This window comes from Gymnodraco acuticeps, unplaced genomic scaffold, assembly GCF_902827175.1.
Source record: "Gymnodraco acuticeps unplaced genomic scaffold, fGymAcu1.1, whole genome shotgun sequence".
Taxonomy (NCBI): Eukaryota; Metazoa; Chordata; class Actinopteri; order Perciformes; family Bathydraconidae; genus Gymnodraco; species Gymnodraco acuticeps.
In genome coordinates this window covers 1,006,900-1,024,083 of record NW_022992351.1, presented here as the reverse complement: position 1 = coordinate 1,024,083, position 17,184 = coordinate 1,006,900, and the positions used below count along the sequence as shown (strand labels likewise).

General features: G+C 39.3%; 2 protein-coding genes across 5 annotated transcripts in view; both read left to right on the top strand.

The window, feature by feature from the left end:
- Positions 1-17,184, top strand: part of hoxc10a (homeobox C10a) — a 53,780-nt gene that overhangs the window by 36,225 nt on the left and 371 nt on the right. For 2 of the 4 annotated variants that reach the window (XM_034208875.1, XM_034208876.1), the window contains exons 4-5: positions 2,329-2,374; positions 16,996-17,145. The gene's annotated coding sequence lies outside the window, so the exon portion shown is untranslated. Of the gene's footprint in view, positions 1-2,328; positions 2,375-16,995; positions 17,146-17,184 lie in introns of those variants that run through there. The other 2 variants (XM_034208877.1, XM_034208878.1) reach the window with 2 other exon arrangements.
- Positions 2,488-9,039, top strand: hoxc4a (homeobox C4a). The gene is made up of 2 exons (XM_034208882.1): positions 2,488-7,556; positions 8,062-9,039. The coding sequence occupies exons 1-2, from the start codon at positions 7,121-7,123 to the stop codon at positions 8,418-8,420; spliced, it is 795 nt and encodes a 264-aa protein (XP_034064773.1). The 5' UTR covers positions 2,488-7,120; the 3' UTR covers positions 8,421-9,039.

Sequence of the window (17,184 nt, the reverse complement as noted above, 5' to 3'; positions counted from 1 at the left end):
TGGCGTAAAATAACAAGCCACATATTTGAGAGGTGACCGAGGGAAATAAAAGTCAGACAGGACTATTAAAAATCTTCATCAGCTTCACGGTCCACTGTACCTCTCCTTCTCTCTCAACATAGACTTACGGACACTTTTTTTACCAATGCACTTTTTGAGTAATTCTTGTTTTAATTCCTTTATTTTCAAGGGTGCATATAGTGCAACCGACACAGTTTATTTAAAATATAATGTGACTTTTGTTCCGTGTGTAATGCTAAAATGTTGTTCTAGTTGAAATACTGCACCATAAAAGCTATAAAGTACATACGCTCCTTATTAAACTGCTTAATCTCACTGTGTCACCTTGAGGTTCGTGTTTGTCCTGGTGAGCATCTGTTGTTTTAGGGTCATGTCTGGGCCAACAGTCAGGTTTGATTCAAAGGCACTTTGCAGTGTAATGATGGCATGTTTAAACTCAGAGCGTGTGAAACACACAGTGAGGATGTGAGTGTGACTATTGCATGTTTTACAAACGCAACGCAAATGTGTTCTCCATCCGCATACCCCTTCTGACTTGTTGTCTTCTTTGCATATCACTAGTTTGATCAGTTTGGAGACTGATGAGGCGATGTGATTTTAATCTCTATAATCTTTCTGTTGCTCTATTGTAGCTACACTATTTACTTTTCAATGTGTCTTATAAAGCTGTTCAGACGGGAAATACCTCCATTTTATTAATCAATGTGTGGAATTGCAAATTGCTCATTTTGGTATTACGTTTTGTATGTTAGTTAAGCTGGCAGAGCAAGGTGCAGCAGATTTGACTCTTAATCAAATGATGGGTGTCCAGGCTTCAGGTTCAGATGTTTTAGAATCTGTAAACCCTGATTAACCTTATTTTCTTTATTGTTTAAACTAAAACAATAGGATAACTATTCAGTATGTTTTCAAGTGTGCAGGATAATGAATTATACACCGCCAATAGGGGGCACTGTGTAACACGCTCCTGTGTGGGTGACATACTGTGGGGGTAATGTGTCCACGTAAAAGCATGGATTAGTGCTCTGTCCATTGCATCATTTTATTTTTATATTGGCCTATTTTTTTAGCAGTTGCGTTGTACTCTTTACTGTTATCAGAAGGAAACAATATTATCAAACTCCCAAACTAAAAGAATAATATAATATTTAAAGAGTTGTTTCCTTCAGAACAACGTAAAATAGTAGTTCTGCCACAATACCAAGGAACAAATGTATTATGCGATATGAAACCTTAGAGGACCTTTTATTATAACCGATGTTGTGTTTTTTCTAATGACTTTCAGTCCTTGCATCTTCAGAGGAAGCTTGAATCAAGCTTCTGAATCAAAGTCACTCCAGCCTAAAACAATGATAGCACTTCAGTAAAAGTGTAACAGTCTAAACATCCGTTTTCACTGCTATGTTCTGTACTGTTGTATTCCTTTATTTGACCTGTGGAGCTGACACTGTCATCATTCAATCCACAGAGGTCATTTCCGGGTAGGCACAGACTTCCCTTTGTCTCAGTCCAAAAAGGAATCATAAAGTCTCATTACATCGTTTTCCAACACAGCCTAAATGTATTTACAATGTGAAGACAAAGTCGTGAGTTTTTTATGGACTGTGCGCAATAATTCAGCACCATTGAAGTCCAGGGATTTCTATTCATAGAACATTTGCCCAAGGAAATACCAAAATGCTTGTAAATTAACTTTTACTGTCTGAATATGACCCATTCTAAATTGTTCTGTCCTCGGTCCCAGTTCTGCACGAGCCCACACATGTCAAAGCTTTTCTAGGGCAGCCTCCCTTCAATTAGGATAGATGACAGAGACCAGGCGCAGAGGGACAAACTGAAGCATCATTCAAATGAAATTATAACGAAACATAAAAAAAAAAAGTTCCTTGTGTTTTCTCACTGCAAGGTGAACTTTAGTCAAGTTGTAGGGGAAATGTAAATATAGAGTTTTCGATTAGTTTATATCATCTGTTGCTCATGATTTGATTTAAATCCCTTCTTGTGAAATAGTACCTTTGTATGATATTGTGGCCATTTTAAATGTAGCAAAAACGAAATATGGACCACAATGCATTCATTCAGTTCAACGTTGTAAGCATGATTTATTTGACCTACTTGCTCGATTCATTCAGGAATGGTCAGTAGATATTCAAAATGTATTTGTTTAAATGTAAATATACATTTTAAAATGTGTTGAATGTTGGGCTCTTTGTCACACATTTTAATTGTGCAGGTTGGATAAAAAAATTCATGTTCACAAAAAAAAAGACTGCTCCTGATTTTCGTTTTCTTTTTTCTTTTTTTCAGGCAGTCCATCGGGTCAAATTGAATGCATGGGACCGTGGATTTATCAGTAAGTGTTTTCAATCTCCCCACGCCTTTCCACCTGGCTTTAGTCAAGAGAAGTGACACTTTGTGGAGGTTGTTATTTGTCTGATAAACAGCTGGCTTAACCCCGGGTACTGGTGTCTGCACTCTTAGCGAACTGGTTAGACAGCGGTTTTAAAAATCACATTGTTTTTTTTTGCTTTTATTTCAAACTCTAAAAATTGAATTACTGTCCTCCTGCAGAGTACTTTTACTTTAATAGCCAGCCAAAAGTTGCACTCTAGTTGCACAGGTGAACTGGATTTAAGTCTGCAGTGTGAGTCTAATGAACCACAGCATTGCTCTAATGAACTGCAAACCTACCCATGTTTTCTGTGAGCATCCGGTATCTGAAAGCACCTCTGCTCCCCTGGCGGCTGCTGTTAGAGGGTATTCATATCCAACTAGTCTCCAGTCTGTCTGCACTTCATTAAAACTTTTTATTTTAACTGGACGATCCAGTTTAACATTATTACACCTGGGGAGAGTAAAGGCTATTAGGTTAAGGGTTTGATTAAAAGCGCATCGTAACAATGTTCATCAGGGAGCAGATTATTGCACTGTCTGCATCCAGGTCAGTTGCTGCTGAGCCACCAAATGAAAAACGTGCCATACATGGACACAACCACGACCTCCTCATAGTTTTGCACAGATTTATTTTGTTTACATATGAACATGTGTGAACACGATACTACTGCTGTTATTTTACAAAGGGGAGAAAAACAGAGTTTAACAATTTCTCAGATGAACAAATGAAACATCAAATTAGTTCGCCTGAGGGCCCCATTTTTTGTACTTCTACATTATAACTAGTTATTGAACTAGGTGCACGATCTGAAAGCCATTTGTGGGGAGAAAGAATGCATTGCTGTCCCCCCATCAATAATCCTTGGCAGTGAACTATTAGAATCAGTCAAACGCGAGGGGTGAAACGCAGGTCAGGCTGTCTAACTAATATTAAAATGCGTGCGCCGGCGCGAGCGAGAGGGAGTATGTGGTGTGCGTGCAGCTCCTTCACACTGACTGCGTGCACAACAAACTGCATGCATTTAGATGAGCATATGACAAAGTCAAATTAACATGGGTTTGTTTTTTTGTGACAATGTTCGTTTGTTCACTGTTATATGGCTAAAAATTATTTGTTCTTCAATCCAAGCAATCTGTGAAATTGATACACACTCGGAGAAATATGTAGATTGAGATCATTTCTGACGGTGTTTGAAGCCCCCTGTGCATTTCCACTGTAATCAATTCCATTGATTCACAATCTGAGCATGTTTGCTGTTTTTAATAACCCCGAAACAGGTCACATGTCTGATATTGCATTTTTCATCCGAGGCTTTTCTCATTAGCTTCCAGAGTGGCAGGAAGAAAGGTTACCGAGCGGTCAGTATGGTAATGGAGGGCAGAAGGAATGGTTGGGAACAATGGAAACTTATTTTTCATCTGTGCTGTCACGCCGTCCCTTTGTATCCGCCGTGTTTGTGACTGAATATTCATATATAGGAGCTACCTCAAAGGCAGAGGTTGGACGTTAAGAAAAGAGACCCCCTTGTCCCTTTTGCACACGACGCGCTTGTGTGTGCGTGTGCAGGCATATGCGTTTTTTTGTATAGGGCAACACATGTTAAAATCACATTTTATTGGACAGAAAAGCACCATTTATATGATTTCTTTTATAAACAACATCTCATGTGCAGTATTTCTCGCAGCCTGAATATTTCTTCTGACACTACTTTTTTCAGACCCTGCTTGCATAGAGGTTTGCCTGAGATATCTCCTTTGCAGTGTGTACCCTACAACACATTAGTTGTCTATATGTACCCTGTAGAACCGAATTTGTGTGAAGTACAAACAATCGCAAATACGTCTCTACAGGAATACATGGGCAACTGAAATACCACGCCATGGACTCTTCTGCTTCTGCTCCTCTTCACGTCTCTTCTGGCTTCCTTTTCCCTGCTATTGAAACCACAAGCATCATACACATACCGCCTATATCCAGGCACTAGCAATGCAATAACATTGTCACAAAGTGTATTCATAGTCCAGACAGCCGTAGATTGCGTAGGTACGCCACAGAGAGCAAACCCATGTGTGCAGTGTGCGGCTACTGTCTCAGACCCTGTAAAACACGGTAGGAACCAGGGGTCGTTTAAAAGTGACTGATTTACGGCTTTTATTGCTCTATAAAACGCCTCTAACATCCTCGCTATGGGTAATAGAAATGTCGTGTGCATTCTGTACAAACAGGACAGCCAGAAATGTCATTTCACGTCTCGTTTTTAACCATATTATGTAGGCTAGTTATTGCTGTGAAAATAGATACATCGGTTAACTGGCCATACTGAAACCCATATTAACTGACCCATATAGATTAAGTGTTACTTCTGCTCAGGCTTAATGTTTCTCCAAGTGGGAGCCTATGACTTTCTTTATTATTAGTATTATTATTATTATTATTATTTATTTTTTATTATTTTTATTTTTATTATTATCATTATTATCATTATTATTAGTATTATTATTAGTATTATTATTATCATTATATTTTCCTTGTTATTTTCGCTGCTGATGCGAAAACAACCACAATAACATTTTTTTAAAAAGCATTACAAATATATTATAATCTAGATGTTGTTGGGAAGCTGCTAATAAAGGGAGTAAACCTTACTCTCTTCAACCACAGCTGACTCTGAGATAAGAATGGGAAGCATACAGCACATGACAAGTTTACACAGCCAGGCAGGATCAGTTTACATTTACCAGCAGACCTCCAGTAATGTGGTCAGGGCTTCAGCCAGGAATAGCATGTAACATTTGAAGGCAGCAAGACTCATATATTATGCTAATTTTCTAATCGGTTTTTTCCCTCTTTTTACAAAGTTGAAATAAGTAGGACTATATAGTTTAAAGAAAACTAAAGAGTAAACAAATCAGTTGCATGTATTTCTGTATGGAATTTTTCAAATACTTCCTCTCAGCATTTTCTTTCAGATAATATGGGTTGTAGCAGGTCCACACACAGTCAGCTGAATTACATTGTAGCCACATGTTTTTATTGTAGGCCATAACAAAGGTCAAACAAGTCTTGCTAGTAAAAGGTAATGACATTCCAATGTTGTTAAAACAGAAGGCCGGGAGAAGATGAACATAATACAGACAAGAGCAGCACTTTTGTTAGAAAAAGCCTCAGAATTTAAATGATTTTTAATGGTGTTTGGTATTTTTTCATATGTATCTTTAAGCAGGACTTGCTGCATGTAGTGAGCTCTTTAGTTAAAAGTGAGGGAGTTCAATGGCTTTAACCGGTCTGCAGCGACCACATTTAACTTCTCTGTGACACAATACGACTCCCTTGCAGTTAAATCAGCAGATAATTGACACTCTCTATTATGATATTGGTTCTGAGACACCCTGTGTTCCCATGCTGGCTGGTCTGTGACATCATGATGCTCTGAACAGTTGTCAGGTTTGTGACACTGCAGTGGGGCTGCTGTTTTATGAACGGTGTGATTTCACAGCATATAGAGTAAGTTTGGCCTGTTGGCTGATCCACTGGAGTCTGATGTTATAATTGTATTGTGAGCTTTTCTACACTGTTTTGATGGTGTCATCACAATTACCATATTCATATTTAAATGTAATTATTCAAAGCTTTTGTTTAATAATTGTTGTATCTTACAGAATAACAATATCATTCAAAGTTAAAGGTGCATCTTACACTTTGGCTTTTCTTCTATTTGTATCCTTTTATACCATATTCTAGAACATGGCTTTTCTTAATTCTTATCACCTTATTTGTTTTTTTTGTAAATCAGCCAACCCCTTTGGTTCCAGCTGATGTATGCTGCTTTGACATTCAAAGCAGCTATACTGAAAGTACATGCCTGACACTTTCAATCAGGCACTTTTTTTTTCGTTATTCTCACCAAATTCCAATTAAAAGTTGAAGGCTGAGACTTTTAATTGATAGCCTGGGAAGAAAATGGACATCATTTCAAAATAGACAAATCTCTCATAATTGAATGAAGGCTTTTGTTTAAGCAGCCTGACTCTTCCTGTCCACCTTTTTGCAACATTATTAATTACCAGCCCTACTTAAAAAAAATCAACCACACCATGAGCATCTCAACACTCCAGTCTTTTATGACATTTAGATTCACTATTCAATATTAGTGCTGAAATGCTTATATAATCTTACAAAACTGATGCAGCTGTAATGCCTACGTGTATTAATGGACTGTAAGTTTCACAGCTAAAGAGCTGTTGGTAAAGCATGTGCCTTCATTAATTAGAAGATAACCTTTATATAGGGAGCAGGCTAACAACATGATTGGTTTGCTATTGTTGTGCCTTATCCTTGGCGGATCACCCATTCTACCTTTGAATAATTGAGACCAGTAGATGTTGCCTATTTTATTTTTTCCTTGGTCAGCAACTAGCGACTAGTTTTGTCCCCAAGATCAATTGCCTTGGTAAGACAACGAGAGAGAGGAGGGAGTGAGTGAGATAGAGAGAGAGGGGAAGAGAGAGAGATTTGTTCCCACAATGGCGACTGTAGGTATGCTAAATACCTCTGGTTCCTTATCCGGGAACTACCTCTTACTCTGCTATTGGGCCATTGGGTCACGTGGTAAAAGTAACTTTACAGGGCTGCTCGCAAGTAGGAGGGCTTTATGGAGCAGAAAAACGACAAAGCTAGAAAAATTATTTTCCACTCTAGAAATTAATGATCATGAGCTCGTATTTGATGGAGTCTAACTACATTGATCCGAAATTTCCTCCATGCGAGGAATATTCGCAAAATAACTACATCCCTGAGCATAGTCCAGAATATTACAGCCGCGCAAGGGAGTCTGGCTTCCAGCATCACCATCAGGAGTTATATCCTCCGCGGGCGAGCTACCAGGACCGCCAGTTTAACTGTGCAAGCATCCCTGAACCTGACTCGCCAAGGGGACATGGAGTACCCCAATCTGCGCACCTGGTGGTAGGGAAAGGGCAACCTGCTTCCTGTGAAACCCCACAGTTGTCCATGTCCCCCGCCACCCCACCGGCCGCAACCTCCGCCTGCAACCAAGCTACCCCGGAGCATCCAAACAGCACAGCCTCCTCCAAGCAGCCTGTGGTGTACCCATGGATGAAGAAAATTCACGCCAGCAATGGTAGGCAACTTGTGTGTTTATGTTCCCTGCACTCCTCATGCTCCTCTCTCCCTTTCCCTCCCTTTATCAGTCCCTCTGACTCCCATCTCGTTGCCAGCCCCTGCTCCGATAGCAGGGAAGCCTTTGAAATGGCACAATTGAGGCGGATTTACGACTCGGCATTGGTAATTACACCCACCATAAATTTTATAGCCGAGGTATACTCAGGGCAGCCGTATCACCATGTGGCTTCTGCTGTTATGTATTGCCCGATAGAGAGAGGGGGAGAAATGAATAAGAAAAAATTGAGCTTTGTAATCTTGCATTAATAATTTAGCTCATAGTTGGATGTGAGTGTCCTCTCATTACCCTGAGAAGTTCTTAACTTCCCATTTACATTTCTCAAACAGCTAAACATTCATATCCAATAAATCTTTCTAGCCATATCTCAGTTCAGGCCATTCTTGTTTACCCCTCCTTTCCTCCCTTCTCTGTCTTCCTTTCTCTCGACTTATCCTTTTTCCAGTTTCGGGTTACAATGGGACGGAGACCAAGCGGTCTAGGACAGCATACACCCGGCAGCAAGTCTTAGAATTGGAGAAGGAATTCCACTATAACCGATATTTAACTCGGCGGAGGCGCATCGAGATCGCCCACACCCTGGTTCTCTCCGAGCGACAGATTAAAATCTGGTTTCAAAACCGCAGGATGAAATGGAAAAAGGACCACAGGCTCCCCAACACCAAAGTGAGATCCTCTTCCTCCTCCTCCGGGTCCAACACAAGCTCAGCAGCCGGCGCTGTTGCCGCTGCCTCGGCCGCTAACACTGGGGCCCCCGACGAACTCTCCGGAGCACAGCAAAGCGAGGATATTACCAGGTTATAAAACCAAGAAGATCGGGGGTAGAAAAAGAACTTGTTATTTATAGAACAATTATATATTTTGTTTTCGTAGCTATCTTGTGCGGTTTCCTTTAAGTCCACAGTTATATAAAATGCATGTTATATAGCATGGATTACTGCGAATACCGATGAATTATTTTTACGTGACACAGGGTTTAATTTATTTGAAGCTGAATTAAAATGATGTTTTTTATTAAAAAATGTTTTGAATGAAGGATGAAAAAGTAGAAAAAAATATACATTTTATCAAAATGTTATTGTGGGCCATTGTTTTGCCCTGCTGCCCAATGTGAAATGCACAATCTATTTATTTCAAACAACACTGGAAGGAAATCAATATAATAATAGTTATTTTTGGTATAAAAATGCTGGAACACACCATTGATCTTGAACTTGTATGTTTTGGATAAAACCAATGTGTGAATTACCTCGTGTATTTCAGAAACAGGATTTTGATTTACAATTTAGTTTTGTGGTGTTGATGTTGTGTTTATTAGACCGTTAAAAAGCAGATTATTGTGAAATGCAATAAACGGAGTGTAGTGTACTTGTGATAATCATATTGGTCAATAAAACAGTGAGTGTCTACTAGTTTTAAATAGGTTTGGTCGAACTTCATTTTAGGCAAGATGAGGTCTGCTATTGTTTTGGATTCTCTTTTTGTGAGATTGCCCTAAAAAATGTACAGATGAATACTAGAACATTTCATGAGGGTAACAAGAATCACTGTGTTTTCAAACTGTGTTTGTAAATCCTGCAGCTCATTCTTGCGTCTTTGAATTAGCAATGTGTACAGGCAGTGTATGTTTGTTTGTTTGTTTGTGTTGTGTGTGTGTGTGTGTGTGTGTGTGTGTGTGTGTGTGTGTGTGTGTGTGTGTGTGTGTGTGTGTGTGTGTGTGTGTGTGTGTGTGTGAGTGAGTGAGTGAGTGAGTGAGTGAGTGAGTGAGTGAGTGAGTGAGTGAGTGAGTGAGTGAGTGAGTGAGTGAGTGAGTGAGTGAGTGAGTGAGTGAGTGAGTGAGAGAGAGAGAGAGAGTGTGTGTATGTCTGTGAGTGTGCGTGTGTATTTTAAAGCCTAAGTTATGACTGAAGTTATTTCTAAAAAGTGAAATAGTTTTTGCTGTGCATTATGTGCAACCTCATCAGTCTGAAGGGCATTAATTAGCTCCATGGAGAAGCACTGAGGCCTTCTGCACTGCCTCTGCTCCCTTCGTTCTGACTTGAACACAAAGCTGCATGCGTTTAATTTATAGGACATTTGTTAGAGATTATTGTTGTGAAAATATTCTTATTCATTTTGTTACATGAGTAGCTTCCCAACTTTTCTATAGTGCACTGCTTCATGCGGCTGAGTTTTCAAATGTAAAGAAATTTAAAAAAATTAAGTCGTGCAGATAGACTCAATGTAATGCGTCATGTGGTGTTGGGAGTAAACTGGCTGACCTTTGTTATCAGGCTCTGTAGCATTGCCTTGGCCAAAAGAAAGGAATGCTGATGTTTATTTGTATGTTCACTCTTTGACTTGTGCTTGTGTAAACTCTGTAACATATTCTCCTGTCTCCCATGTGGGCACTTTGCCTCCAGAGTGTGCAGCAGCTCGCGAGAATTCATAAAAACTACAATAAAAAAACAAAACACGAAGCGTCTCACTGCAACGTCATCGTCTAGGAGGACCAAAACACTGCAGAACTGTTTACGACTAGATCTGCTGGACTCATACAACATTTTGACGAAATACTTCTTAATCTGAACTCCTCCACTAAAGTGTCTTAAGATGTTATTTTTCTCACAGAGATGCATTCATTTTTTGTCGTTCTTTCTGGACAGAAGGTTTTCCGTTTTAACATGACTAAACCCAAAGACACGCAAGAATTTGATGAATTATTGAATTGTGACATGAATAGGGCTTATAAAATGCCTCTCGTAGTGGGGGGCAAAGGAGCACAAAGGGAAGAGGTATTCTCCATCATCAATCTTTCACTACAGAGCTTTGTGTTATTCTGCAAAACAGCTCCGACAGCAGCAAGTTTTAAGTTTACCAAATATTATGTACACGGCCTTATCCTTGAACATTATTCCCAAACGTGAGAGTTTAAATTGATTTTGAAATATAGCACATTAAGTGGACCAGAGCGGTTAACATCTGCTTTCTGGACGTGTCTTTTGGAAAGGCACTAGAATGGTGGTGAGACGGCTCTGAGAAATGAATCTAGAAGCCTTTATGTTGCTGGACAGATTAGAGAAATTAATGTTCTCTCCAGAGTCGCAGCATCCCTCCAACCCCGTATAGGCCCTGTCGCCTCCATGTCGCGAAGCTGAAAAGGTACTTTATTAAAGTTAGGAGGCGAAGTGGGAGAAGGCCGAGTTCACTTCGAGGACACATTTTCTGTCCCATTAGGCTCATCTCAGTCTGGATGGCCGACCTCTCCCACCCTGTGACCTGACTCCCTCTCTATACGTATACCTTCTTTGAGCACCCTAACTGGTCCCCCTTGGCCTCGGTTTTCTTTGTGAACTTTCTGCATGGTGCCTTTAGGGAGGCCTGCGGTGGGGCATCACTGAAAGTGTTGCTCCCTTTGTTAGTCAGAGTGACCCAGGACAGTGTTAAACTCTCGGACAAGTCATCTTCTCTGCATCCAACAGACGGGCTTCCAAACATGCACCTTCTTTGGAGCATCTGACACCGAGCTGGCAACCGTGTGGGCTGACTTTCATGGAGTTGATGCAGTGACCACAGAAGTGTACATGCAATCAGATGTGTGTGTTTGGTACCTTAAAACAAATAATAATAATTCATTTTTTTGCAGAGGAATTTTTAAGTCATACACTTATTTTAAACTGATAAATTACAATTCCAGTCAAATTAGCACAAAGCTTCTAAAAAAAGTCCTATTTTCAAGCGATTAATTAAATCCCCAAAAGTCTCCAAAACCATTAGGCCATAAATAGTCACTTGACTTCTGTGTGGTTTAAGAGAATAACTGGCCTCAGGTCAGTACTTCCTCTCAAAAGCAAGCTGCCAATTATAGCCACGTCTTTCTGACAGTACTGGGACAGTTGGTCATTGTGATTAGTTTATGAACAGGGACCTTCAACTCTCTGTAGTTACTAAAAAACCTTGCAAACTTTCTACTGACACCCCACTCTTCAGCCAAAGTTTCATTTTTAATCCAAATGCACATTTTTACGCACATGAGATAGAAAGATGTTTTCTTACGCTTCAACAGCATCATTGTTTGTAATAAAAACAGAATATATATGCTACTGTCTTTAGATAATAAACTATGTTTACTGTTTTCGCAAGCAAACTTAAATATTCTTATTTTGATTATTTGAAAACGTTTGGTCACTTCTGTGGCCATGATAATAATATTCAACGCTGAGAGAAAAATATTCGACAACATGCCTTTTAAGATAAACAGCTGTCACTGAAACCTAAACAACTCATCTGATAGTATAGTGATTGTTCAACTTCCCTTGGAACATTTAAAATTGCACTCTAAACACGGACCGGATGTAGTTTTATTTTGTTTAAAACGTTTTTTTTGTGAAGTAAAAATATTAGGCATACTTTGTCGGTATTATGTTTTTGTTTTCCATGCCAAGGAAAATTATTTACTTAACACGGCTTTATAAGGCATTGTTTGGTTTACGAGAATAAACAGAACGTGTGATTTCAAGCTATTATTCAAACAAAAGCTCGTGTCGTTTGTCAGTCATAGATCAGGATTGTTTCGCTTTATGATACTAAACTTTGAGATTATGTGCAGTTAGTTAAACTCAATATTTGCACAGATATGCGTCACTATGATAGAAAGTGCACACCATATACACATGATTTAACTAAGCAAATAATACCTTAAATCATTATCGTCAAAGTTATTCTAACCTAGAAGATCAACACAACAAAAGTATCAGCATAGTAGGCTATCTATTTAAACTTACAATTTAAAATAGTTTGTTTTATTTCTAGTTTTGTCCTGTAGCTTTGCAGCCGCTTTCACTCGGTTTAATCTGAAAAAATTGAGTGGCTGTAGTTGTTCTTAACCTCAGCACCGGAATATGGTCTTTATATGTTTGAAATGCAGTGTTTAAATTCCTCAACACTTACTCAGTCCTTACTGGTTTATTTTCTGACTGGAGAGAGACTGTTGAATCACACATGATTTTCAGCTCACATTGCACCGCTGCAGGCTCTCTGTGATTTATGAGAACCTCAGACGAGGACTCTCTCTTGGAAGATATACAAACTTTACACAAACAGCAATCGAAATGTTTGAACAAGAGGCGAATATGACACCAATATGATCAGATGTTGTGTCGTTGGTGTGGTTTATTACCTGTTTTGTATTGTCTGAGTACAAATGTGTTTTTTTTCTCCACTCGTCTCAGGTGAGTGTCTTCTTTAGCCACTCTGGTGTGTGATGAAAGGTCCGGGGCCAGTGCATTGTTAGTGTGTAGTGTGTTTAAACGGCAGCCATGGCAGTTGCATAAAGGCTGAGAGTTGAAACAGGGGTCACGCTGCTATTTTCCAGGGCCAGAGAGGCTCTCTCGCATTGACCAGCAGTGGGTGTGTCATAAATCCGTAAATCTCTCTCCCATCCGTTCACTCTAGAGAGCAGATGCACCATGTCTTTCTTTTTTTTTGTTCCTTTGCGTCTGTGGTGTCTGTGTCTGTGTGTGTGTGTGTGTGTGTGTGTGTGTGTGTGTGTGTGTGTGTGTGTGTGTGTGTGTGTGTGTGTGTGTGTGTGTGTGTGTGTGTGTGGTGTGTGTGTGTGTGTGTGTGTGTGTGTGTGTGTGTGTGTGTGTGCGTGTGCGTGTGCGTAGTGCGTGTGCGTGTGCGTGTGTGTGTGTGTGTGTGTGTGTGTGGTTTAGTGTCTGTTTAATGCATTTACATAAAACTAGATTTTAAAACTCCATCAGACATGTTACAATGATTTGCTGTCAGAGCTGGCAAACATTTCAAGCAGGGGGACAACAAAGCAGCTTGGATCAACACCCTGATATCCTGTACACTCCAACATCACATCATATAGGAAATGATGGCCTGTGTAAACTTGCCAGTAATACTTTATGTCATCATAACGCCTCTGAGAAATGTGTCATTAGCCTATTTGCTGCATCGTTGAAGACCTTAGAAATTAAAGTAATTTCCCCTCAGTTCAAGGTGTCACTGGGGGCCCACTTTTCATTAGCAAAAATGATCTGAATATGGGATCCTGAGACTATAGATCCACAATTATAAGCTAAGTGAAAATGCTCTTTTTATTTTATTTGCTGTCTCAAATGATTATCTTGTGCATTTGTGTGACCACCAGTTGCATTTCTACAACAGTCTTCTCACACTCTGAAGACAGATGCTGCAGCATTTGGATTCAATTTGAACATATAGTTAAATATTGTTGAATAGCATGCATAATTCAATGTTAAAGGCAAAGTGCATCATCTGAATGTAAACACAAAAGGGGAAACTCCCTTCCATTTCTTTAAACACAATCTGCCTTCCCACACATAATGATTTGCATAAACCTTTTGATAAAATGATTGCTAAATTCAAGATATTAATATTAATATATAACATTAAAGGTTTAGGAAGACAGATAGCATATGTTTTTATGATCAGATTTCATATGAAAAATATATATAACATATTTGTTTTTATGCTGCAGCATTATTTCATTCGAAACATTTAAATATTCAGAATAAAACATATTTTCCCTGAGTGAAAAAAAATCAAAATGTGACACTTTCAGATATTCCCTGGCCCAGAGCTGCAGGATTTATGCTGTGTGCACTCTGCAGAGACAGGCCAGGATTTACAGTGAGCTGTGCTTTAAACAGGCCCAAATTAATACTCTATGTTAATGCACATGCTAATGCAGAGTCAGGACTGGGAAATTGACAATGTGTGTCTTTTCCTCACGTATGAAGTGCAGTCTGCAAACTCTAGTCCTTTCATTTCACTCTGCATTGTTTACAGCAATATAGGGCACCGGGCTCATAAATCTTCGCCTTGCTCTGCCAAGACAGCGCCATTTGTATGCACCGTTTTAACCGACAGCATCCTCTGCCCATTAACGTCTTCTCCCCTTCTCTCTCTCAGTCTCCTTTTATCTGCACAGCTCTATCCCCTGGAAATACATTAACTGATCATCCGTGCGATTCTTAAGCTCTGAAAAACAATTATGTTTTTTGAGTGTAAGGAATATATAATTTACGAGTAGAAAATGCAAGATGGTGTTGAATTGCACAGATTCCCCCTGCGGTTGCATATAGCCTACTTCCCTATCAGTACCGTTTCCCCTGTTAGTTATTGGTATGGAAAATAAAAGTGTATCGACGATTTCCTCGGTTGTTTGTGTCAGCAGGCGAGAGAGCGCAGAAGGTAAGGAGGAATTGTAAAAGGGTTGACACCCAGAGCGACCGGCTCGCTTTTGTGTGAGAGAGGAAAAAATGATTTATTGCCACTGAGGCGGTTCAAACAGAGTTCACGGAGAATTGTGGTGGAGGCGCGGAGGAGCTAAATTATGATCTTGCTGAGCTAGTATATCATAGATCTTATCTCCAATTCAGAGAGTGTGTTCAAGGGTGTGAGGTAAGAAAAACAAAACGACTTTAATTACTTTCCTCCATTTCTGTCACCGCTGATACGGCCTGATTCACCTGTTGTTGTAAATAATAATAATAATAATAACTGTTATTGTATTTTTTATTGGGGGGTGTTAAAACAAGACACAAGAAGATGCCATTATATTTAAATGTATATTTATTTTAGCTCTAATGGCCTACATTCATCCAATACCAAGATTAACAGAAGAGACATTTAGCACTTCACTGCTATTTTAATGGAGAGTCTTAAAAAATAAAACCTGTTTTTATTTCCAAATTAAAACCAAGTCTCCAAGCTAGCCTTTTTATGTTTAAACTTTAATTATGATCAACAATAACATCATGTAGCAGTCATTTTAATGTCGATGGTTACCAATAATACGCCAAAGTGTGGGGCATGTTTGTGGTATTGTGCCCTTGATCCAAACTGAACTGAAAGGAAATACAAATCAAAAATATTTCATTTATTTAAAAACAAATCCAAGGACGTGACTCCACTGTGGATGTGTTCAGGTAAAACCTCAGTGACGGTGGCAGCAGGGGTGAAACGAAAAAGGGGGAAGGCTCCTTTTCTTCCAAGCTATGCAACCCTGAGTGCATAATCCATCACGCAGAGAGACATCTAAAGAGGGTTTTCTCGACAGCTTTGTTGTAGAGAATCACCAAATGGAACTTATATCCAAAGCCTGCTTTAACTAAGATTAATACGCACAAAATATACAGAGCCCTATAGTTTTGGAAGATACTTTTGGGTGCATAATTTAAAAAAATGTGATGGCTTCATTATTCTAGTTATTTATCCACTTTGCATACATTGTATGTGTGAAAATTAAGCAATTATGTTTTATGAGATTTTTTTTTCAAAGTGTAACTCAGTTAGGCCACACTTGATGTAGTATTTAGCCAACATAATTTACCCTTACAAATATTTATTATGGGTTTTTTAAATGAAGTTACAAAAATCCCATTTGATTTAAGTGGTTTGCACCTTTATAAATGTATTCCCAAGTTCCTGGTGTTGTGTGCTCTGTGTGGTGAGCGTAAACAGGCGCACATACGGGCACTGCTGAACATCTCCCTCTGCTCTTTTGTCCACCAGCCGTGCAGCAAGCGGGATGTTTACCATCCAAAACGTCCGCAGTGTTTGACTGTTGCCTCACAGAGCCATAGACAGGGACACTTGATACTGTACAGGGTTGCCTGATTAATGCAAATGTGATGAAAAAAGAAATCTCTAATGATTGCCTCCTTTGTCTTTGTGTGGCAATGACTGTCAAGCCTTTGTTTGACCACTCCCCGTGAATCCTATAAAGCCAAAGCTACACTTCCACTCAGACAGTTATAAGCATTGTTATTTAAAGAAAATAAAAATAATCCCGCCGATTTTTAAAAACTGGGCTGTTAAATGAGATGCAAACTAAATTATCCATTATAATCGCAAAGATTTATTTTACAGGCAAAAAGGAGGTGTATTGCAGAGTGCCCATTTATAGAGCAGCTAAGAAAATAATAAATATATTATTTATCATTAGAGTTAATTGGCCAAAAATAAATCTGGAACACGATGTATTTAAAACCCATTTTACATCTGAAAGAATACAGCAGAATAATGAGTTGTAGTGGATAATGTGTTATTATCCAGTAGGCTATATTACTCGAGCAGCCTACTATAGCAGGAAGTCGTCGCGTTGATAAATCCTACCACAAAAACTTCAGGATGTGCAGCTGCAAGCGATAGCTCCTTCTAAAAAAATGCGTCCTGTCAAAAGATTTACAATGTTACAAGAAACTAACCCTGTTTGTAATGAGGCGATTCTCACCACACATGGTAATCTCTGTCTCCACCCTCTGCCATTTTTCTTTCTCCGTATAAACAACTCTCCCTCTTTCTCTCTCTCACACGGATTACAGTTGTTGGCCTCTACTCATATTCTGTTTTTTCCCCTCCCTAGGTAAAGAAATGCAGGCTGTTCAAAGCAATGTTGTCTGAAGAAATATCGCAAAAGCTTCTTTCGGCGCCCCAAATTGCCAGCGGAATACTTTTGAAGTCCAGAGCTCTGCCATTGGAGGACGGTCACACGTGACTATACGGCACCCTTCTGGTAAATATTATTCAAATATTCCACATGGTTACTCCAAGT